Here is a 26,563-nt window from a genome sequence, read left to right on the forward strand (position 1 = left end):
AAACTTATCAACTATTTTAATATAACTTTGTTAATTATTATCTTTTCTTCACAAATATAATATGTTACAATAGATACAAATACGAAAATAGCAAACATTAATAAATTGTATATTTTAATGATTGAAACTTTAGTACATTTGATTAGTTTAATTATAAAAACATTTAATTTGAAAAAATTTTCTGATTAACAATAATCTATTAATCTATTCAAGCACATTCTCATACATGTCCAATTCTCGATTTCTATTTTATTTAAATCACAAGTATACGATTTAATTAGCACAAATCATTAATAAAGCAAATTCTTAAATTACATACACTACTTATACTTCACAGCATACCCTTTTCACTTCTTTCACTCTATACGGAATCAGCCAAACGGCGTTGCCATCTGACGTTATCACGACCACGTCCTCAAAGTCTCGGACTGTCAAGCATCGTTGTAGTTGAGATGACAGTGGCACCACTGTTTGCCAGAGCAATGGAATTTCCCGCAACTGATAAATTCGTATCATTTTTGGGACGCTTGCGCCAAAATCGTCCGTGATTGAAGTGCATACCTTTGAATGTATCTAGAAAAGCTCGCCGGAAACCCGCATTCATGAAACAATATGTAATTGGATTGCAACAGCTCGATGAGTACGCAAGTAAATGGAAAAAGCTAATTGAAGTGTAGTCAACATATTCGTAAATTGCAGGTCCAATAAACATAGCCACAGTATTGATGACATACAAAGGTGTCCAGCAGATAAAAAATTCTAACACAAGTACGAATAACATTTTGACAACACGCTTTTTGCTCTCAAGATTTTTCGTTTCATTAGATCTATTGGTGAATTAAATAAGAAATAATAAAAGAATTAAATTTGAAGATTAGTTTAATTCAAATTCAATTAATGTTTTGTAATATTGAGTAATATATTTTAATACTAGTAGTAATATTAAAGGATTTTGCAAAAGATTTTTGTGTTAATTAATTAATTAATTTGTAAAAAATCTCATGACAAGAAATATATGATTTATCTTAACAGCTCAAAAAACTATGTTTAATTAATTTTTTTAGTGGACAAATCCAAGAATGGCACTTAATGGAAGTAAAAAGTCCTTATTCCTAATAAAAAATAAAATCCTTAGTTACAATAAATTAATATTTGGATTTTATCTTCATTGCAAATAAAATTGATTAAAGTTATTTTAATCTAAAGAGCTGTACTAAAGCACTTTTTAATACATAATTTCGTAATTAATTTAATTCAAAAAATGCAGTTTTTTTAATAAAGCAAGTAAAACTCACTTAGAGCTATAGTGTGAAAGTTTTAACTACGCACAAAGGATTTCAGAGTTCATTCTCTCAGGACAAATCTTGTTAAATTAATTTGAATTTACAAAGTGCTTAAACAGGATTCCTTTTTGCAATTGTCCTGTACATCCTTTACTTAATTTGTTCATACAGTTAAAAAAGTTAAAGCAATTTTTCACACATTTCCTGACACTTACCGCCTTAGAGCTGCTTCCTGTGTTATACGTAAACTTGGCGTTGAATTCGATTTACGGCGGTCCACATCGCACTGTAGATGATGTTGTTGGCGTTGCGAATGCAGCTTAAATCGTTGTTGTTGTGGCACGTTAATCACAGTCATGGACGGTGATGGAGAAATTCCGCCCACGCTACTCCCATTAATGGTATTGCCACCATTGTTGTTGCGATTCACTGACTTAACTGACGATGAGCGCATACAGTACAAATATCGACGTCCATCAGATGCGGTTAACAACTTTCGTTTGCTGCCTTGTTGAGTAATGTCATCTGTTGAGAAGATGCACAAAAAAAAATGGAAGAATTTAAGTAAGAAAAATTGGCAGGACCTTAATTAGTGGTAAAATACACATATGTCCAATTGTTAGAACACAAAAACCTCATTATGTGCAGAGACTTAATATATTATTATGCAAGGAAATAAATTAGAAATACATTATACTGAAACTGCCACAGATGGTTTCAATAGGGTGAGAATGGTAATTTGACCTTTTTTTGTAAATAATTAGATAATTAATAACAGTTGTTTTTAACTTTTTTTATCAATTTTAAAGTTAATCATAAAAATGTATAAGTAATTTAATAAGTTTGCTATTTATGGATATCAAACTTCTTTCTTAATATCATAACAAAGTCGCCAATTTTATTCCAAAAAATGTTGTAAGCAACCACATTATAATACATTCAAGTACTCGTAATAAGAGTAATATAAATATTAATAATTAAAAAGTCATTGAATTACTTATCACCAACTTATTTCTTCTCTATCAACGCATAATAGATATCAATTTAAATGCTCCTCTCTTGCAATGACGGAAACTGAAACGCTAAATGTGTCAAACAAAACCGCAGATATTTCCAATAACCACAAGAAAGGCATATTTGCGTTTAATTTTCAATTTAATCAAAAAGCCTGCTACATATTTCATCATTAAATTATAAAGGTGATACAAGGCAATTTCAATAGATACAAGGACAGAGTCAGAAAACATTCAAAATATTTTTTAATTAAATTTCAGTCTAGTGTGTTAAAAGAGAATGTTTATGAGGTTATTTGGAATTGTAGTTAATAATAACGTAGTAGTTCAACGACTATTTTATATGATACATAAAAAAATAATATAAAAATATATTTGAATGACAAAAATCCTTGAAACCCTAATATCTACCTGCAAGTTTAATGTCTAATATTCATACATACAAAAAAATAATAAAGCAAATGCAATATAAATTGTTTAGCTCATAAAATATAATCCTAAAAATATTTTCAATATCTGAGCATAATTAATATCAATATGTGTCTAATAATTTTCGAGAACTGTAATATTCGTATTTTAAGCTCTTGGGAGCACTGCAAAAATCAGTTATATATTGCTGAAGTGTGCCTTTTTGGTAATTTAGTATTTATATTTAGTAAGCTAAATATTATTATGAAAAATATATTATGAAAAATCTATTATGAAAAATCACATTGCATAAAAAACTATTGTAAATATTTCAAAAATATAACATGATACCCATTAGCTGCCCTTGCATAGTACTCTTAATTTTATACATAATTCAGTTTTAGCTAGTTAAATAATTGAATTAAATATAATATTTTCATAATTATATTATATTATTATAGATTAATTTTTAATAAATAGTTAATAAATTAATCATATTATAATTATAATAACAAAATATTTGTTGTTGTCTTTTCATTTTTATTCGAACCCTTCTAACTTACGCATTATGTTTATTCAACCATGCCGCATATTGGTTTTCACATCATCTTTATCACATAAGGTAAAGTTTTTCTAACAAAATGAATTATGAGAACATTCATAGTCCTTACTATCTATTTAGATCGCTTATTCTTTTATACTTGATATATCTTTGAGTAATACATAATTTATTATGTCCATTATATATATACACTAAAAAAATTCATTCTTAGTGAATTTTCAAGTAAAATGAAATAAAATTCATTGCTATATCCTTTATAAATATTTTGTGTAATTAATAATGATTATATTGTACAAGATAATTTAGCTAAACACCATGAAATGTCGTAAAATTACATGACTTTGAAATTACATTTTACAAATTCTAAATACGTAAAATGCGACACCATGACGTATGAGTAACATATAATAATTTTGGTAAGACTTGAAAAATATCTTTAAAATAAATGATACATTTTAAAATATATTTAGAATGAAATAGAAATATAAATTATAAATAGTATGTATTTTTATTAAAACATAAATACAATTTTAATAATAAATGTTATGTGCATTATATCTTTATTTTTATTATGTGTATTATTAATTATTGAATATTCGTTTATCTTCAAAATTCTTGATTATTTCTTTATTATTTAACTTTTACAGGTAACTTGAAGTGAAATACATCCAAGCTATCGTGTTTATTACATGCGGTAAGTACTTAAACCTAAAGTTTAAATAAAAGTTTATTTCATTAATTTATTCAATTTAAATATATATCTTTAATGGTGTATGCAAAAAATGTAAAGAAACAAAATAATAATAAAAAAATGTGTTTCAAATCAGTTTCTCATATTATAGGCAATAAGTTTAAAGCAATGAAATAATAAATAAAATAAATACTAAATGAAATTTAATTAACATTTAACAATTTTGTGAATAAATGATATTGATGACTGCACAGTAAAAATTGTTTACAATTTAAAACCCGAAATGTATAAGAACAAACCGAAAATAGTCTTATATACTACGTTACTAAATATATTCGGAATATAATAATAAAAAATAATAACAAATGGATTTTTAGTTTAACACTCTTGTAAAAACAAACGTCAAACGTATGCATCACTTCAATCAAGAAATACAGTTAATTGTTTATAACTTTTATGATTTTTACTTATTCTTCTAAGAGAGAGGTTTCGAGAAACAAAATATTTATTTATTTTTAATTGATTAAATTTTTGACTGACCTTTTGACTGATTTTATGGTTTATTCTTCTAAGTAGTTACATGTATATTAATATTTTTTTTCAAGTTTGGAAACAATTGTTGAAGTGGATTTTCGGAATTACTTCCAAAGTTCTCAACGTTTCGCTTTTCAACGCCTCCATTATATTGAAACTATGTTCCCGCAATGGTCTCTTGAGCTAAGAGAATAGCCAGAGGTCACACAATACTAAATCAATCGAATATGATATTGTTTACGATATGAGTTGTGTGAGTATTTGGAAATTATTTCAAAGAAGCAATGAAATGATGCTAGATTATAATGTTGCGAAAGTAACGAATTCAAACAGCATTTTACAAATAGAATCAATATCATTAACTAATATTATTTATAGTTATGTGTAATATTAACTTGACTAGCCGGTTGTTTCAATAGCGTATACATTATCTTATCTTATCTTGTCTTATCAATATCATTAACTAATATTATTTATATATAATATTATATATAATATTAACTTGACTAGTCGGTCAATATCGTGTACTTTATCTTATCCTGATGATCAAAAAGTATAGTTTAACATATGAAAAGATTCTTTTCTAAATAATTGAGATCTTAGCACCAAACGTGACTAAAACTGGAGTAAAGTGATTCAAAAGAAATCTAAACAGTATCATCACAATAACCCTTAAATGATGCAGTGACGTGTTGACATAGTTTCCAACACTTTTCTAAATCTATTCTAACAGTATCATTGATATCTCTAATTGCCAATTAATAGTTATTGAGTAATAAATCTTTGACTTGCTTTAAGTGTCAGTATTTATTTTAAGTTTCTCTAACAATTTCTTTATATATTTATATTCTGCACTTGATAAATCTGTAAGATTTATCAATAACTGCTGCACTTATGGGCATAAAAACTTCTAATCAAAAAAAAAATTGTGATATATAAAATAATATAAAATACTTCTAAGAGGGTGACTAAAAAAATGTCCTTCTATTATATGTACATATTTGAGTATTTTAACCATATGCACTGCCCCTTAAGTACTATAGACAAATTTGCAAAAATACCCATTAGTATGTTGTTTATGTATCCTTTTTTAATTTTTTCTTCAAATTAATTAAATTCCTTTTTGCTATACTTTTTGCTTAAATTATAGATTCAATCATACAAATACAAAGTTCTGCATATTTTAAATTTTTCTTCGTATATAATACCTATTTTAGAAACATATTTGCATTTACATTAGCTGAAAATGGAGCTAAAAGATGCTGGCACATTTTTGGAACATAAAGTAATCTCGCTTTTAATTCCAACCATTCATTTGAATAATTCCCAGCAAAGAAGCATGAAAATGTGCTTATATGCAGACAGAGACAGAGACAGAAATTTGCGTAAACATAAAAACAAGAACTTATTTAAATAATTCCGTTCCCATATGCAGAAAAATAATCCGAAGTTCTTATCCACAGAGAAAAGTTTTTACATTGTATCAGGGACTTGATAAAGAACATTGATCTGTGGTAAGAAATATGTTCGCTTCACAGTTTCCAAGAATTTGTCTCAAAATTTTGTATCTTTTAAAGTCGCATTTCGTTTTCCGTATACAACTTTGTACATCCTTCCACCAGCGTTTGTTGTGGAAAACAATTTAACATTGAATTCCTTCCAACAATGAAACTGCTCGAGAAGCACATTTTAATGCTGATAAATTTTTCGTGTTACTTTTCTAATAAATTTTCACTTGTACCAATATTCTTGGAGATTGTTAACAAAAATACTAAATTGGAACTTATTTTGCACTTCAGCATATAATTTCCACAACTGTTAACTTTTCTAACATTTTTGATGTTTTTTATTACAAATGATATAATCTTCCCCCAAATATTTAATAAAATCGCTTGACTGTCTTCACGAAATATAGTATTTATCATATATTCTTATGTGGCAGAGGTCCTGCAACTTACCATAACACTGTTGTTGTTGATGTTGTTGTTGTTGTTGTAGTTGTCGTTGATGTTGATGTTGTCGCTGTTGTTGTTGATGTTGTTGATGCTGTTGACGTTGTGTTTGTGGTTGTTGCTGGTATACCATTTCAACTTCCGCATTATTGTTTGCATTATTGCCGCCTACAGTTGTGCCAACAGCACCATTGCCACCATTGCGGGAATGGCAACGGAATGACATATTCAAATTAAACCCGAACGATGGCATTGGTGACGTGGTAACTGTAGCCACTGCCTCAACTTGTGTGCTGACTTTATTCGAACTGCTACCGAATATCATAGCCCGCTCATTCTTCATGCCCACATAAAGTGTACGAGTTATTAGTATATAAGCCACGCACAGTATTAGCAGTGGTAATACAAGTAAAATGAGATCCAATAAAATGTTGTACGAGCGTTCATAGCCGATAGCATCTCGAGGCCAGTTTTCGCGGCATTTACGTAATCCTATTAATACAAAATAAAAAAAAAAATAAACAACAACAATAAATGAATACGTAAAACATTTTGTATGAGTGTGTAAATATATTTCAGATCATTTAAGACCTACAAAAAATTTCTTTTAAAAAGCGAATTCCAACAAAATATAAAAAAATAGAACAAATAAAAATCCTAAAAAATCACAGTGTGACGCTGTGACATACAAAATTGGAAATTTAATTAAGTACTTTGTGCTCTGTTTGTACGGTCATTGAAATTGTTGCCAATACATTTAAACCTTATCACACTGCCAAGCACTCCGTCATGTAATGCGAGTTGGTGTCATTTCGTTTAGATACAAAATGTATCTGATGTTTTTAATTTATTTTAACTTAACGCAATTTGGCCCATTTTAAGCCAATTTATTTTGTGGTTTCATTTACAAAATTTTCACTTCGTGATGATAATATTTAAGTGCCCTATTAAATATTTATAATTTTTTTATTGCAACCATAAAAAACGCACATTTAGTGCGACTTTAGATGTGAGCAAAAATTAGCAGTTTTATCAAAAAAATGTAATTTAATTTGATTTACTGTAGTGGTAGATGAAGAAGATGAAGAAATAAACTTTATTTTTACTTGAACTTAAATTTTGTATGCATATAAGAGGTTAGACATTTCTTACGATAAAATAATTAATTTGAAACGCTTCTGAAATAACAATTTTAAAGAACCACAAAAGATTTATTATTACAGAATAAGTGGCTAAATAACCTATTTTGGTGCTTAAGACAAGTATATACAATTTTAGAAAATTCAAAAATTAATTTAGATATAAATTTTTGTATAAATTTTATTTTAAAATTTTAGTTGTTTTTGCAAGATGGAAAAAGGAAAAAAGTCTATTTTCAGTTGTTTTTTTCAATATAAATGATGTGTAAGAAAAATCTAATACCCAAGAAAACTAATTCAAAAAACACTCAACATCACATTCAAACGCTTCAAGCTAGAACTTAAGCAGTGGCGCATCAAGGGAACCGGATCAAGAAATGAATTCCCCCTTTGAGAATAGGTATAATCTTCATATAATACAGTATTATATTTTTACATCAATACCTAATAACTTAACACTTGTCGTGTGTGGAGTAGATAGCCTATTTTAACTAATGATTTATTTAGTTATTATAAATTAATCAAAAAATAACAATCAAGACTGTCATATACTTTATATTTCATATGTCGTATATATACATAAGCGAAAAGCCACAATTAAAAAGACTTTAAGGAATAGAAAAGAATAGAACATACATACGGGAGTTAGGAACATAAACGTCCAGTATTTTACGGACGTGATCACCTGACTTGAGTACTCAACACCACGGTGTTAGTCACAATTAATTTCGTTTATAGGGTGCTGCCTCTTAACGGAACAGAAAAATATTGCTTTGGCTTATCTTTTATGTTGCTAACTAACCCTAACTGCACAAAAGATACTCCACGTTTTAAATAAAATCCAAAATGTCGGCTATTGAGAAGCTCCTTATATTACATGAAAATAGGAACCTTCAGCCTAGTAATATCCTCCTGGCCCAGATCAAACCAGACAGTCACAGAAAATGTGACTAGAGGCTTTATTATTCTCCAAAAATTAGTTTCTAGTGACTAGAGGCTTTATTATTCTCCAAAAATTAGTTTCTTTATACATACTAGTCTTGTTAAGATGATAACGCATACCATTTTGATCAGTTACATTATATTCTATATACAGGCGCTTTAGCCTGAAAGTTAACTGGAGTTTCGCATCTGTAGTGACTTCTTTCGATTAGAAACCACTTTCCATCTTACACGTTATTGTAAACCAATTTATTCCATTCTGCAGCTAGTGTCAACAGAATTGAGCCAGCGTTCCAGTCTTTGCGATATTACTTACGGATTCGTTGAATTCGAATACTTTATTCCCAAAGTCAAATTTTTAAGATTTGCAATTTTGAGATTAACTACACATATTATCTCCTTGTTATTGCTGAAAACCTTTCCATTTATTTTTGTTTTTTTGGAGATAACCACGTTGCTCAATTTGGCAAACAAGTTGCTCCACGAACTTCTTTGACACCAAAAAGCGCAGAGAAATTAATGGTTTCTTCAGCAATTCGATCTCGCACGTTGTTATGATGCAGAAAGTATCGGCGTAGGGATTTGGGGAACATTAGCTTCACAAATTTCTTTGTTACTGAAGACTGCAATGAAATTGTTCGGTTCTTCAACAATAAGATTTAGAAGGTTTTTGTGATTTCATTTTCATTTTTTTTTGAAATGTTCATATACGAAATGTTCGAAAACCTTTGATAAGAAATTTCACCATCCCATAAAACAGTTATCATATATCCATAGCTCAGAAAACTAACAACTGCCACTTTCTCAATGATGGAGTAATTTTTACATTATTGCTTTTTTACCCATTAGTATTACTTAAAGCTGAAATAATACCTTTTGGGCTTTATACTATCGACTTTGTCTTCTTTCTTAGTCGTACTTGAAACAGGTGATAGCTTACAATTATTTACTTACTAGCTTACAATTACACACAATTGCTTACTATTACAATTTTTTTTTTAATTCAGTGGACACCTCAGTTAAAATTGATAAAACCCAATGTCCCTTTATTTGTGCATCCAAGATATCTGTTCAATATTCGTAATACAAGCATGGTACTAAAGCTCAATTCGTTAGTTACTTTTTCCTGCATCAATATTGAATCCCCATCACTCTTGTAATTCACTAGAGCTACACTTACAGCATCAGTCATAGAATTTTAGCGAAGTTAGGGTTCCACAAAATATTGTTCGTTCTGAAATTTTCAAAACCAATTCAAGATTGTCACAAGTGTGTTCTCTCAACATGTTATTTGACAGTTATTTAATATTTCCACAGGTTTTGGAATCATATAAAAACACTTAAAGAATGGCATATCGAATACGTGGCTATGATGACGGGAAATTTGCACCGACTCTCTTCATTAAGTTTATTAAGATTTCTTATTGAAGTTATTAAGACTTCATTAAGATTTCTTGTTTCTGCAAGTAATTATTGCAGTCAAACATTTAAGTAAAACTTTGTCAAATCAATTGGAATTTTTTAATTTTTAGGACATTTGTTTCGCGTTGTCAATTCAGCAAATTCTTGTTAATCCCGCATATTTATATAGCTGTTTGTTTTCTAGATAAAAATTCTCTGTGTTTCAAAGTATTTTGGTGTTTTCATCAAAGCAGTAATATGTTATAAAAATTTAACATAAGCTTTTGAAATAACAAACATATAATTAAAAGAAAGTGCATTCAAAAACAATCAAGTGAAAAAATATAAACAAATAATGGTGTCCTTATATTGCTTTTACCACTTTTACCACTTAAGAACCACAAATGTCTAAAGCAATCACAATATGGATTATGTTTTACTTAATTCTCAATTAGTTATGTTTTCATAAAGTGAGTATGAAGTGCGAATAAAATTTTGATACTGGAAAATGTTCACTTAAAATTCAAACAATATGTCTAGACTTTTTGTTATGCAAATAGAATAAACAGTCAACCACATTTGCGGTTGTTGCCAAAGAGCAGATTTACAAAATCCTGAAACCAATTAATTTGTAAAAAAATAAATTAGTTTAATAAAATTAAATCAAACACAGTAGTTTTAAAATAAAGCTAATAATTCTACCACATGTTAATTAAAAATAAATTCAAAGCATTAATTAAATTATATAATTAAAATTTAATCAATCATAATTTTTAATTTGCTGCTAATATTTTATGAAAAATTGAGCTTAAACGGAATAAAAAGAATTTCACTAAATTTATAAAAAAAATTAGAAAATAAAGTATAATAAAATAAATTATAATAAATTTATGCAATCTATATGGCATTTGCCATATCGGCGTATGCCCACATTTATTTTTTCTACATACCTTGTCTGCTGGTCGGAATTAATTGACTGAATACAGCAATGGGTGTCATGCAAACTATACTACCGAACCATATGAAACCGATTATTTTATAAGCATGATTTATTGTTTGCCATGTCCTAGAACGTAACGGGTGGCAGATTGCATAATAGCGTTCGCAGGATATCGCCACTAATGTCCATGATGAGACGGCAACAGATGCGGCTACAATGAAAAAAGAATAAAAATAAAAACATAAGAAGATTAACAATTTACATAGATAAATTTAATAATGAAAGTAGCACAGGGAACCATGAAACTTTTATGACAAAAATTAGCCTAATTAAGTTTATAGAGCAAATACCTAAAAGTAAGGAAACCCAGTTTTGTATTTGCTAATTTGAGAAAATAGGCAATTTTCTTGTGTAGACAATAAAAATTACAGTTTTTTATGCTTTTCATTATATTTTGTGTACTTTAAAGGCTGCATTTGTTTTTATTTTATTTGCGAATTTTATCGCTTCAAGCAAACACTTTAGCGAAATTACGAAATATCTTAGAAAAAGGGTCCAAAATGGTCTTAATTGCAAATTTGTGTTGTGTTAATAATAATTACTTTTATTGTAGTTTTCAATTAACTTTTCTAATTAGCCACCATAAAAGTTTTAAAATTTGTATTAGATATTTTATGTACACAAATTATATTTTCCATTTGTAAATATAAAAAGATATTTTGTTTTTATAAAATTTATTTTTTGAATATTACATGGAAAGAATATTAAGTCATTTGGAAATCTTAAATCAATTTAGTTTTAGATTCACTGGTAATGAAATTTCGAATATCATATAATTAGGGAGAAATTAGCATCCCACAAACACTTTTCTTCAGCAAATCAAAATAGTGTTTTGACGCTCTTCCAAAAGTATCGTAAATATTAGAACTATACTGAGAAATAATAATGTAATTAATATGCCTACAAGAGTATCCTCTTTATTTTATTTTTGGTCACCAATGACACTAAGTTTAAACTTTACTATGTTTGTCTATGTAAGACAAACTCATGTTAAATTGTACTAAGTGCAACTAAAGTAGTAAATAAGCAATTATCTGCAGCTTTTCCTCCAAGAAACAATTTATAAGTTACAATTTAATATTAGTTTAGACTAGATTTAATAAGGAGCTGGGAACTATATCAACACATCACTGCATCCTTGAGGTTTAACTACCACTAGAGATTGGATCATAATAAAAGCCGTTATAATGCCGCATAGCAGTTTAAAATAACAATACGTCACTTGGAGAGATGCTACCTATTACCGTTATAAGTAGATAGGCAGTTGATAAATGCCGTGGTCTGATTCTAACGAGACTATCGCATTGAGAAAGAATATGTTCTGCTGTTTTCTTTTTTTCATGACAAAATCTGCAACTAACATCACTTATAATACCTAGATTTAATAGATTCTACTTAACTCCGCAATGTTCAGTGAGAAAACTATAACAATCCGAATACCTTTCCTGTTCAGCATTATCAGCTAATGCTGATACCATGCTTTTAGTCTTTGAGTGATGTGGCATAAATTCTTTAACTTGTCTACAGACAGTTACGTTATCCCAATCAGTCTGAATTGCTCTTTCAAGCCATTCATTAATTTTGGGCTTAAAGAAGCTCCATGAAGTCCCGCAGAATGGTCTTACCCTAATAAAGTATGAGCCTCCCCTCTTTCTGTAATGGATTTAAAATTATTAAAATACTAATTTTTAATTTTCACATTATTACTTCTTTTAATATACTTCAAACGTGAATGGTCTAAAACTTAAAGTGATATTGATTTTAAAAAAAGCTGATGATGGGTATTTGGAAATACTGGAAATGAGTCCAACGTACCATTATGTCTAGAAAAATAAAGCTAATAACTATGAAATTACAAACACATTGTTATAGTTAAATGTATAATGGAAATAGATAGCTTTTTAAAAACCATTGAAAGGTTTTATTACTTCGACGGTGTTATGCCAAAACAATATTCGTAATAAGTAAGAAGATTATAAGATGAAAAAAATTGGAATATAAACGGTAGATGCTTGAATATCTTCTAACAAAAACTATCCCAAACAAAAATTTATTCAAATGAATTTGTAGTAACAGAGATAAAATGAAAGAGATTGCCATATATAGTCTAGAAGCTTCAATATCTTCTGACCAAAAACTATCTCAAACAAAAATCCATTCAATGAATCGGAATAAAATCAAAAGAAATGCTATACTCGTATAAAGGGTAAACTCTTCAATATCTTGTGTCCAAAAACTGTCTCAAATAAAAATCTATTCATATAAATTTGTAGTATTCGGGATAAGATAAAAAAAATTGCAATGTAAGGCTAGACCCTTCAGAAAGAAGACTCGAAATAGCTTTTGAATGGAATCTTAATAATTTGGCGGTTTTGACCAAATGAGCTCACTTGAATATGATATGATTTTGATGACTTAAGCACAGTTACACTATCAGCTTAAATATTGGTGAAGATTTTGATAAATAACTTTTCAAGGTCTTATGCACTATACTATTAGTTCATCAGTCTAAATTTATCGGTACTCTCTTTTGGGAACTATAATTCCTATTAATTTATTTCATTGAAATAATATTTATTTCAAAATAAGTTTTGATTTTTTTGCGTCACTAATATATGTGACGTTTTAATATTTATTATACGATGCGTAAATATTTTTTTATTTTTTAAACCAATTTATGTATTCTATATATATTTATAGATTTTATTTACATATTGTGTACATATGTATATATTTCACAAATATTTATATATTTTTTATATGTTATATATTTAAACAACAAATATTATTCTGCACAACTTTTAATATATAAGTAAAATGATCTCATTATAACTATTCATCATCTCAAGTGACTTTTCCCCTAGAGTTTATTCCGTGACACAACATATGATTTAAAATATTAAAATTAATGAGACAAACGCCTACACGCAGCAACTTATCTAGTGCAGAAGCTCACTTCACACTTTTCAATGTCAGTTATAAATAAAAAAAATATTAAATTTTTCTTGAATTCAACATTTTATATTTCATCAAACAAGGTGCACAGAATGCAGTACCTACGCAGAAAATATAATGTAGCATAATAGATAGTTCTTATAATAGATAGTTCAGTTAATTAAATATGAAGGTGTAAGTGTGAATATATAAAATTTAAAGGAGCAGCCCATGAGTTGCTAACTACTTACATTACAATGGCGTCAAGATTATACATTTAGCCTCTTTAACTAGTTAAAGATGTAAATATTTAGATACTTTTGCATTTTGCAGTACTATTTATTCTTAACAAATGTATAAGAAAACATTATTAAGAGATATTAATTAAAATATAAATTAAATTTATTTTTAATATAACTTATGATTTAACTTCAGTTATAATGGAAGTGACTATTTTATTTAATAGAAACTAGTTTATTTGGTAGATAGGTTCCGAAAAGTAGTGAACAATAATAATAGGCACTAGTTCTAAGCCTGGCACTTACAGTCCAAACAAATTATATACGGACTATAAACTAATTAAATAATGCGATTAATTCCTAAGACCACTGATGATAAGTACTTGGCAATACTCGAAACAGCGTTGTATGGTCAGCCAAATTTCAGTAAATTAAATTATTATTAAAATAAATTATTGTCCTTGTCTTTTCTTTGCTTTTCGAATCCATCTAAAATTCTTTATATTGTTTTTAATTAATTAAATTTTTGGCTGACCATAAAGCTGTTTCCAGTATCATTATCAGTGGTCTACTAAATTCAATTAATTAAATATAATATGACGAATTTTTGTTGTTGTTGTTGTTGTTCACAACTTTTCAAAATCTCTCAATTGAGTTTATTAAATTTAATTAAATTAAATTTAAATTAAATATTCAAATATTTTATAAAAAAACTAGCTATTCAAATATTTTATTATTTCATTTTATTAATAATTTTATATGATTCTAATTAAAATTCTAAATATTTATTTATTTTGTAGAGAACATTTTTGTTTAAATTTCACTTTCATATTTTATGAGTTACTTAATTAGTTAAATTTACTTTAGTTTACTTACTTCAAATATTGAAAAACCAAGTGTTATTGAGGAATATAAAGTGGAATACTTTTTAAAAAGCACTTTGAGAAAATAATACATTTGAGAAAAGATTCTCATTGATTTTGCAATATTTTTATTTAATCACATTTTAGATATTCAAATCAGAATAAATTTTTCTTAGTTATGTCAAATATTTCGCATTGCATACCAATTTCTTATAATAAAATATTTATTCCAATTAACTTATTTAAATAAGAAAATGGAATTTGTACCAAAATTCAACTCACCATTATATTTGGTAAACAAATGTTTCAATAAAGCTATAATTATTTAAAATTTTGAATAAAAAAAAAGAATTTGAATAAGAACGTGATACTTATATTAAACTTATGCCAAAGGAATAAGTAACATATTTTAATTGCAAATTATAATATACACATAACCGAATATTCTATTGTACTATAAAAGCAATTAGTTTAATTAAATCATACTATTCAAAAGTTACTCATACGCCCTGATTAACTTTTTTGGCTTTAGTGTTTGCAATGTAAATTTTTAAAGTAAATTTGTAACACTTTATATAGGTTTGTTTTTATAATGGAGCATATTTAAGTACAATGAAATACACAGTTTTTATACATAATAGAAAGTATGTACACATATAAATATGTATTATATACATATACAATGTGTATCTTAACAAATCGCACCGATTTTTCCCTCTAAAAATTAAAAAAATTTTCTAGAGTGTGGAACTAATTTTCAATATTTACAGTGTGATTACAGTGTATTTTAGAGAAGTCTATCATAAAAGTCAAGAAATCAAATAATCCATCATATCTCAACAACGCTTCCTCAAATTAATTAAGGAAATATTTATTAATACTTAAATTTTTTAGTCTTGTAAAAATACCCTAGTTTGGCAATTGATAAAGACTTTGCTCTTAAATGGGTTCAGTAATTTTTTTGAAAATTTTAGATAATTTTATTTTTTTTTTATATATTTTTATAGCAATAACTTGTTATATTTTGTACATTTTACTATAACCAACTTTTGCTCCCGTCATGGAAAGTTTTTTTTTATAATCAATCTTTGAAGTGAACCATTTACTGCCATATATGCTTTAAGGAGTTTGTGAATTTAAGTTGCAGGACAAACTCCTTAACCAAATAATTTTTAAACAAAAACACTAAGTTTTTTATTTTATTCCATATATTGTCCTTGTTTTTGTTTAAAAATTATTTGGTTGCTAAGGTGAAGTTCACCTATATTTTTTCTTCACGCTCAATTTTTCTCTGTTCCTATAATTCAAAAAATTTTGAAAATAGTTTCCGTATGAGTTTTTATTTTCATGTTAAAATCAAATAATCCAGCGGTTATAGTACTTTGTAACGAAATACCCTGTATATCATTTTAAATATGAAAAAGGTTGAAATTTGCTTACAAATTTAAATAGCTTATATCTAGAAGAGGAGTTATGGTTCAACAATGCAGTACAAAAGAAATTAAGATCCTACTTAAATTATTTAAATATTTTTAGTTATAAAGAAGCATAAATAATTATGGCTGTTGTGTATCTAGTTATTCTGCAACCAACAGAATTACTGCATTATGTTTAGTAGATGCATTCACTACATAGTGAAAGTTTCCCTTTTGGTATTGTTTAAAGTTTTTCTTTACAATTTTAAGTTTTCTTTCTTTACCTCAGAAAACTTTTACTTAAACAATCTTAAGATGCAAGATGTCTCATTTAAATATTTTACAAAACGCTGCAGTCATTGAATATTTTTTTTTTTTTGTTGGTTTTCAAAAAACATTATTCGGTTTCTTTAAAAACTTTATACAGTTTACTAAAAATATTTTATATTAAAGGTGGCATGAGAAGACCTTGCAATAGTTTGAAATACTCGTACTTGTTTGTATAATTGCAAGTTTCATACTTTATTTTTTACCAACAGCATTTCAACAAAATAAACTACCACTTGGATAAATATTTAAATAATTTTTGTGATTGCATACCTCTATAGCTTAAAATTATAATTATATGTAAAAAACCGATTTAGGTAGAAAATAAATTCATGTTGCGCAATGCAAATATTATTGGAAAAGGCTACCAAGACTATCACAATCTAAAGTGCATTTAAGTACTTACAACCTAAAACGCTTCAAGGATTACATTGAACTAATAAAGAATAACTTAAGAATTATTACGGGAATACGGGAATATATCACCTAACAAAGTTAAGTATCCAATCCAATACAGACTGCAGATATTGTAGAGAAGCGCATACCATATGCTAGGAGAATGCTCGGCAGTGATGCACAAGCGAAAGCAACACGTAGGAGGTTATTTCATGAAACATAGGATTTTAACACTAGGAAAGATAGGCTATATGCTGTCTTTAATTAAAAAAATCGAACTTGGAGAAACACTCTAATTCAACTAAGAGATCTTTTAAATCTCTTAGGTTACAGTGTACTATCCCTTATCCTAATGTTAATAGTCAACTATTGATGGCAAATGAAGCTTTTTTATAAACTCTACCAAGAATTTATTGTGAAATATTTCTGTTTTAAATTTAAACCGCACAAAAGCACTTATTCAACAATTATTTTTAATTAAGTAAAGTTGACATTTGAAATAAAATTAATTTACTTATTAACTTACAAAAAATCTAAAATTTCACACCTGTTTTCACATATTATGAATTTTTTATATAACTCCAAGCAAAACCAATGTCAAGGGTTTGCATTTATAAAGAAAAGTAAATTATCTCTGATACGTACCAGATGTAATTCTTCACCCAAAAAGTATTTGACACATTTCTCAATTTTTTTTTTTTCTTGGGAAATGAAAAAGTCTAAAAGTCGTTAAAGTAATTTAATTAAAAAAAATCACTTGCATGAAACGACAAATGTCAGGAATTGCAAAACGTGCGTATTAATAATTACTTCTGTCCTGACTTCTTCTTCATCTGTCCTGACTCTTCTTCTTCTCTCCTGACTTCTTCTTCTTCTGTCCTGACTTGTTCCTCTTCGAGTGCGAAATGAAGGGAGTTATTTATAAAGTATTTTAAATACGTATTCTCAGTTTGAATTGCTTTCTTGTTTGTTGGAAAAGATCCTCAGAACTGTGTAGCGTGAAATATATTGAAAATTACACGTGTGACTGACAATAAAAAACCAGTACGTGCGAAATGTTCTTAGAGAATATTATTAGCTTCATTTGCATTTTTATCAGTCAATAAACAATTTTGAAAATCGAATAAAAATTGATTTGAGTATTTCATGCGACATGAAATGTTTGCTTGTTAAAAATGAATTTTTAATAATGTTGAAAAGAATAAGTATAAATATATATTGAGAATATACTTCTATACACGCAAAAAACTTGTAAAGCACATTTCTCATCTTCTATTGTGACTTACTTATAAGAAAGTTCAAAATATGTTAGCTTTAAGCACTCATGCACAAAATTAAATATAAGTTTTTTGTCACATTGGTAAGCACATCTATTATATGTAACAAAATATCTAAGCTGGGTGAGCACGCAATTACCTTGGCATATGTGCAACAGAAACGAGGTTACTGTTCAACCAACCGGAAACGGAAACAACAGTTTCATTTTTTTGCATATTTCTTGCTTATATGAAGCTAAAAATATATTCTGTTTATTAATAAACGGAGTTTGATATATATTTTAATTCTTTAACTTGGCCTTAAATGCATATATATTGAGGAATAATGTAAATACAAATAAATAAATAAATAACTACATAAATATATTTATTGCCAAAGTATTGTATAATTATTGTATTATTTCCTCTATATATGTAATTCATGTTTTAATGTTTATGTATTGAATAATTATTTCTTTGTGATATATTGTTAATAAGATATTGTTACATTATATTAATATTTTCGGCAGACGACGGCGAAAATGATATATCTGTAAGCTTTATATATGTAATATAATTGTTATAAATTTCTATGTAGTACAACATATTTAAAATGAAGTAAATTAAAACTAAAATACTACTACTACTACTAATATTAATATTAATATTATATAGTACCCTGATGATGACTATAGAATATAGTATATTAGAATATAGTATTATTTAAGTACTGACAATTAGCCTGTTAAAAAACAAAATTATCGTTTTAAGTTTAATAATTCAAAAAAATGTAACTAATTTAATTATAACTTTGTTGAGATACTTTCAACATCATCCACTCAGAATTTGATTGATTTAACCCAACCATACCCTGATCATTTTCTCCAACAAAATGATCAGGTCAATTTAACTAGTATGTGATTAGAGCGTATTTTTCTGAGTGTATATAAAGAGTTATTCATTTTCTGCTGCTGATCTGACGGCTCTGTTTAAGTAATGTATACCTATATCAAATTAAAACTGTAATTCACAACATAACGTGTTTAGTTTAGATTTTCTTAAAGCTAGTTTAATTCAGCAGAGCTCGTTAAACAACCGATGAACGTAATGGAATTAAAAAAAATTGCTATTAAAATGTTGACGCAATTTTCTACTATCTAGAGTGATGAGATTCATTTCTTGTTTGGTGTATATATTAACAAAGAAAATTGTCACATATGAGCTTACTATAATCACACGTAATTGTTTGAAATACTATGTCATTCACAAAAAGACATTTTATGGTCTGGACTTGATATTATTTTAAAGATGTGAGAGATCCGTTCTGATTGGGAAATGGAGAAAAACCGACACAAATCGTCAATTCTTATTGCTACAGTTACTTGATAATAATTTCTTTATGATCAGAAATCAAAGAAATGGAAATAGGAGATATGCAGTGTCATCATAATGGTTCTGTGGCAATTCAAGTTCTACCAGCGCAATGGTCTAAATTATTATGGCGATCTCTACAAGATAATTTCACTGCCGAGACCTATATAAAAAACTCTCTGACTGTCATTCTGCTGATTGAGTGATGAGAAATGTATGAAACTGTATGCAGCAACAGTGCCGCTGTTTATGTGTATTGTTCAATATGATCTAAATTATTTTACAATATATTAGGAACCTATTGCATATAGTAAAAATAGACTTTAGCTTTGTAGTGTTAATGCAATTTGCAGTAAAAATAATTATTGGAAAACTATTTTTGACTTTATTTGTGTTGCCTTAGATGGTCATCTCACAATATCTTATCCTAACGCCGTTTCGTTAGATAATACGTCCTGTATTATTTTTTGGTTTTTTGTAAAGAAATTTTCATGACACAATTTTAAACTTATAGTGAACTACTGGAATACTGATGAGAGTGCCTCTCACCTACTATGTTTTTGCACACCTCATGCACGGCGACAACTCAACACTTTGGGAGTCCGCTTTCTTGAGGATATTGATCAACTACAAGACCTGACACTAAATAGCTTTTTAGGCTTCGCCAAAGGTTCTAGGTGGTTTTAAACCCCGAGTTTTTCCTACACATACTATAACACAATGGGCCAATAGATCTAAGTGGATCGCCGGCATAACCTAACCTAAGCTATATTTACTTTTACTTTTGGAACCACAAAATAGATAACACTTTACATTCAAATTTCTCAAAACTAATTATATATATATTTTATATAAAAATTCGGTATTATTCATTGTAGAGATGTACAATAGAATGTATGTAATATACTAATTAAAAATTGTATATTATTATAGTAAAGAAATTTTTATTTCCTATTTTAAATTTTATTCAAAAAAAATTTTCTTAAATTTAAATTTTTGTCGAACTTTGCAGAAAAAAATGTTGTTAAAATTATTGAATTTAATTCAAGTAACAAAAGGAAAATAATAATTTTGAAGCTGCTTATAGAAGGTAAAATATAAAAAGGATGTGGTAAAATATTCATAAATCCGCAGAAAATTTATTAACGCAAAAATTGGGCCATTAGTGAGAACCTTGAAAAAGATTATTAATATTTCACCGAAATGATATAGAGCTTCCTTTATCAAAAAATAATAATAAAAAAATTGTGATGCATAAATCTTAGAACCTATTTTACACTTCGTTAAACATTTATTGTGATTAAATAATGATTTGGATGCAGTAGACAATGTCTACTCAAATAAAGTGAAAAGAGTTAAAAATGAAATGCGTATAAAAATATTGCATTAAATTTATAAATTTAATATAAAAATTGATTTTATGTGGTTAAAGCTAAATAACCATTTAAGTTAAATGTTTAAATTACATTATCATTTGAATTTTCAATACTTAAATGCTTAAAATGCATTAGTATCTTAGTAAAAATAATATTATCAGATTAAAGCAAATAGTGCACATATCTGATTTCAATTAAGTTGATATAGATTATCTGTTAAAGAGCTTTTAAAAAATACATACATTCGAATATATATTGAGAATGCAAGGCTTCAAATTTATTTTAGATATATGCTACAGCACAATTTTTTTGTATTGGCATATACATACTGTACATTTTTCTAACCTTCACCAGTAATTGGTCTAGTATTATTTAATTTAACTGCAATTTAATACATTCCTTTCACTGAGCAACTTTTTTATTACAAATAGTTTATCGGTTTAGAGAGCACAGTACAGAACAGTATGTGGTTAAATTGCTTATAGCGATTTTGAAAATCGAAATATACAAATAAACTTTTGTATCAAATTGTAAAGATACTGTACATAATTGTACTTAACAATGCATTTCAAAGTATCCATCCATTTTACAATTCAGTAAATTACAAATTTGTTCAAATATGAGTAAACAATTCCTTTTGCCAGAGGTTATGTAGCTTATTTTTCACAGTAACATTTTAGTTAATTGAAATACTTTAAATAATTTAGTTTAACTTATTTTCGTAATTGAAAATACAGAATTCAAAAATACTAAAATATGACACTTTTGTAAATTATCAAAAGAAATAAAGAGAATTTATTTAAAAATAATTGCAATTTTAGTTGCTAAAATAGCAAATCTTGTTAGAGTTATATAAAAAAGACATTTAACTAAATAATATCTAACCACTACTTTACAGGCTCAATGTAATCTTCTTAGTGTTCACTTCTTCTAGTGGGCCATAGGGTTTCTCTTAAACCGCACTCTGTATGGTGCTTCTCTGTACATCATTCCATGTGTAGTTTCATCTTTCTATCTTTCTTTCAGTTGCACTTCTCCAAGTTAAAACCGGTGAATCAGGGCATCTGCTGTCTTGTGATTTCCACTTCAAAGGTTGTCGTGGAACGTATTTATTTGATCGCCGGATATTTTCGCATTTTTATTTGGTTGTCAGTTGTTTTTTGATTTGTTTGGAACAAAAGTTTAGCATTTGGTATGTGCTTTGATCATCATGTTTGTAGGATTTTCCGCAGACATTTATTTAACAATATTTGTATCTTTCTTTGTTGCAACATACTAAAAATTAAATTCAGAAAAATTACTGTTTTTAATTATGATTTTCAACAATTAATTAATCCATATAATTCATAACAATATGTACGATATTTAGCTGCTTAGCTCAAACCTGAAACAGATAAAGTTTTTCAGGCAATTAGTTCTCATACAGAAACATCCAGCACTGAAAATTAAAATATCCTACGCTTTATTAGGACTTCGAAATAATTATATAATTAACAAGCAGTTAGGGAGCCGCCGTGATATACAAAGCATCACAATGAATCCAACGTGTCTTAATAAGTTGGTCAGCTTACCTATCACAAAACTTAAGCTAACTTTAGTTACTATGTATGACTCTGTTTTGAGATCCTACGTATTTATAGTGCTCTTAAACAAAGAAAGCAAAAATATACCATTTACTTAACGAAGTTAACCTAGAGTGAGATTTGTTAGCGATATACATATAACTTTTAATCACCAACAATTCAATTTTATCGCTATTTTTATACCAAACTAAATTTGTATCTTGTAATATTTGTAATAATATAATATATTGATCTCATTTAGTGTAGTTCACAGCTCAAAATAGTTTAGTTAATTAAAATATTCTGTCAACAATCAATATTGTTCAAACCTTTTTTTTAGTATTGTATATATTCAAACCCACATATATTTCAAAAAACTGAAAAAAAAGAACAACTAAATTAAATTCACTTTATCACTTATTGCTATTATTTCAGAAAAAATGAACAAAAACACTCATACGCAATGTAGTGCTTGAAATGGAAATTAAATAATATTTTAAAAACAAACAAACAAATAGAGAAAACAAGTAGAGTTTTATTAAATTTTGGGGCACACTGCAATTATTTAAAAAAAATGAATAATAAAACACTCATACGCAATGTAGTGCTTGAAATGGAAATTAAATAAAAATAATTGATGAAATTAAGCGTTAATAAAAGTTGTTATCGTGTGGAAAAATATTTTTTTGGAATGATTTGAATAAAAAAAATAATTTTTTATTAAATTTCGGGACACACTGCAAAAATATTAAAAAAAGAAAATAATAATAAACCACTCCTACGCAATGAAGTGCTTGAAAATTAAATTAAATAAGAATAATGGATGAATTTAAGCGCTAAAAAAATTTGTTATCGTGTGGGAAAATATTTTTTTAGATAGTTTTTAAATAATAAATAGTTATTATTAAATTTTGTGAATAAAAATCACTATTTTTTTCCATTTATTTTTTTTATATTAATTTTTTCACATGAAATTTTAATCGTAATGCTTTAAAACTATTTTATTTTAAATATTATGACAACAGAAAAGATGAAAGATGTCACAAAAAAATTTATATTGTATTGATCCTAAGACATGAAGAAGAAGAAAGAAACAACAGGGCTGAGTATCTCGTTAATAATACGAATAACACAATCATGTTATAATCTATTTAAGGTTTACCAATGACATCTTATTGATAAACTAAATTCTAATAATAACTTTACATTCTGAAAAATTTGAATAACACAACAAATAAAGCAATAATGTTATAATGTTATATTTAAGGTTTACCAATGCTTCTTTATTGAAAGATAAACTATATTTCAATTTTAACTTCCACATTGGAAATATTGCATTAAGTGAGAAATTCGTAAAATACAAACACTATCAAAATATTAAAATATTTTATATTTAAATTATTTTCAAAAAAATTTTTTTTATGTTATCTTACCTATGGTAAATTTTTTTGTCTTAAAATAAACAAAAAGGTTATGAGATTGAAATACATTTCAAATATTGAAATGTAAATATAAAAATAAAATCTGAATTAATCTTAATATAATTTATGATTTGTTTATCTGAAACAATCGCCTACATAATAAACTATTATCTACTTGAATTGAAATATAAGATTTTCTTACAAATAAATAAAAAAAAAAAACAAAAATTATTTTTGTTTATAGGAGCGTTAATATTAAATTAAGGCACCCACACGCTCTGCCAAATGAGTTACAAAATTCATATGCAAACCAATACGCACATATGTTGGTGTTTACGCATATTAAATATGCGGTATGACATATACATTACGGTACTTACTTGTATCTAATATCTCAAACGTTCCTGTATTCCACATTTGCGTGTCCGTAATGCATACAAAATTCAACGAAATTATAATAACGAATATTTAAATAATGTTTATTGTATATAAAACTGAAATTGAAATTGCTTTTGATATTGCGCCATTTTTACGTGATAAGAGATACAATTTTGTTTCAATTTAATATTAAGTTAATTGGTAATTAAATTTCATTTTATTTTTTTTTTTTTAATTTTACGATTTTTGTTGAATTTTTGTTTTATGCAGCATCACAAAAAATAAAATCTTTTTTTTCATTATATTAATAAAAAAAATGTTTGTTATTGTTTGCTTTATAATAAAAAATGGAAGCTTTACCTAAATAGGGTTTTTTTAATTATTTGCAATAAATTAACTATTTATTTTGCTCTAATATACGACTTAAATGTGAATTTATTTATAGTAGTAAGTATGAGGAGTAAGTAATTATTTATTATTAAATTTATTTTAAAAATATTGTATATAACGGTAGATAATTGCTATATATTAATGGTATTTAGATTATTTTAATTAATATTTTCACCAATCTTATAAATTGTGGTCATGACATTTATGATTCCATAAAAATTCTAATATAAAAAATATTTTCCAAATTTAATGTAAAATGTATGCGTTTTTTAATCAATTATATATATAATATATGCTTTGTTTTTTTAAATTATTAGCTACTAAAAATGGATATATGCAAAATGCTAAAAACAAAATAGCTTTCCTCAAAAAATAACATTCAATGACTATAATTTGCTTTTCTTTAGAAATTGTGTAGGTTTCAAATAGAATTCATTTCATCAATAAATTAGCTTGAAATAATGTGCAATTTTTAAGACATTATTTATATAAACTGAGAAATTCCAATGAAATTGTTAATGATGTTCAAATAAGAAATAAATTAAATTGAATACAGAATATATGAAGAAATGTCAAGCAATTATGTAGAATTTACAGCATTAAATTATAACTTATAGCAAAAGATAAAAATATTATTATTTCTTTATATAGAATAGAATATTATAAGTAAACACATATTATACATTAAGACTGAAAAGTTTTCGGAAATTCTCATTTAAAATTCGCGCGCTGTATATTTTTCGATATTTTAAGTTTATGTAGTTTGGCAGCACTTTCCTTAATTACTATGCCAAAAATGAGCGCGATCTGTCAGACAGTTCGTTTACGGCAGCTGTTGAAACCAGTTCACCTCAGTAGTGCGTTGCGAAATGTCTTCGACGGTCGTACGACCGTCCTGAAGGCCTTTGTACCACTCATAAACTTGAGTTTTCGATAAAACTGATTCCCCATAAGCCTTTTGTAGCATTCGCAACGATTCTGCACACCGAAATTTCGTTCGAAACACAAAATTTGATGCAAACTCTTTGTTCAATATTTTTTTCCATTGTTTTTTTCGCAACGCACTACTGAGGTGAACTGGTTTCAACAGCTGCCGTAAACGAACTGTCTGACAGATCGCGCTCATTTTTGGCATAGTAATTGTCCTTAATTGCTGCCAAACTACATAAACTTAAAATATCGAAAAATATACAGCGCGCGAATTTTAAATAAGAATTTCCGAAAACTTTTCGGTCTTAATGTATATGCAGTAATTATATTATTTGCTTATAACAAATACACCTAAAACTGATTAAACATGTTGACTTGTATTGAGCATACAAATACCTATAGGTTTGTAATGGTATAGTAGAAGGGAACGAAATATGCTTTAAATATGTATAAATATAATTTATAACTAAAGTTATTTAATAGTTACAAAACCTATGACCATTTTCTGATAAAATTGTTTTTATATTACAAATCTTTTTACTTGTGTTCTGACCTCTTGCGCTGGATGCGTGTATGCACCTGAGATATATTTGTTTTATTAATGCCATGATACCTCAAATAGTAGATAACAGTAGTGCAAGTTTTAGTATTTGTATACCTAAAGGTCAATAATTAAAAAAAATTGTAGCTAATTCTTTATTTCTTTTTTTTTCTTTTTTTATTGGTTTTTTTTTAATATAGATATTTACTTGAAATCTATTGTTTTACACTCATTTTGAA

General features: G+C 27.1%; 1 protein-coding gene across 1 annotated transcript in view; it reads right to left on the reverse strand.

Annotated features, from left to right (window-relative positions):
• Nucleotides 1-232: 232 nt before the first annotated feature.
• Nucleotides 233-26,563, reverse strand: part of LOC119666741 (cholecystokinin receptor-like) — a 34,367-nt gene continuing 8,036 nt past the window's right edge. Inside the window, exons 2-6 of the mRNA XM_038076024.1 lie at nucleotides 10,876-11,076; nucleotides 6,520-6,935; nucleotides 6,450-6,477; nucleotides 1,499-1,808; nucleotides 233-827 (exon numbers count right to left, since the gene is read on the reverse strand). Coding sequence (XP_037931952.1) covers nucleotides 416-827; nucleotides 1,499-1,808; nucleotides 6,450-6,477; nucleotides 6,520-6,935; nucleotides 10,876-11,076 — 1,367 coding nt within the window. The 3' untranslated portion in view covers nucleotides 233-415. The remainder of the gene's footprint in view (nucleotides 828-1,498; nucleotides 1,809-6,449; nucleotides 6,478-6,519; nucleotides 6,936-10,875; nucleotides 11,077-26,563) is intronic.

The sequence above is a fragment of the Teleopsis dalmanni genome, chromosome 1, assembly GCF_002237135.1.
Source record: "Teleopsis dalmanni isolate 2A chromosome 1, ASM223713v2, whole genome shotgun sequence".
Lineage (NCBI taxonomy): Eukaryota > Metazoa > Arthropoda > Insecta > Diptera > Diopsidae > Teleopsis > Teleopsis dalmanni.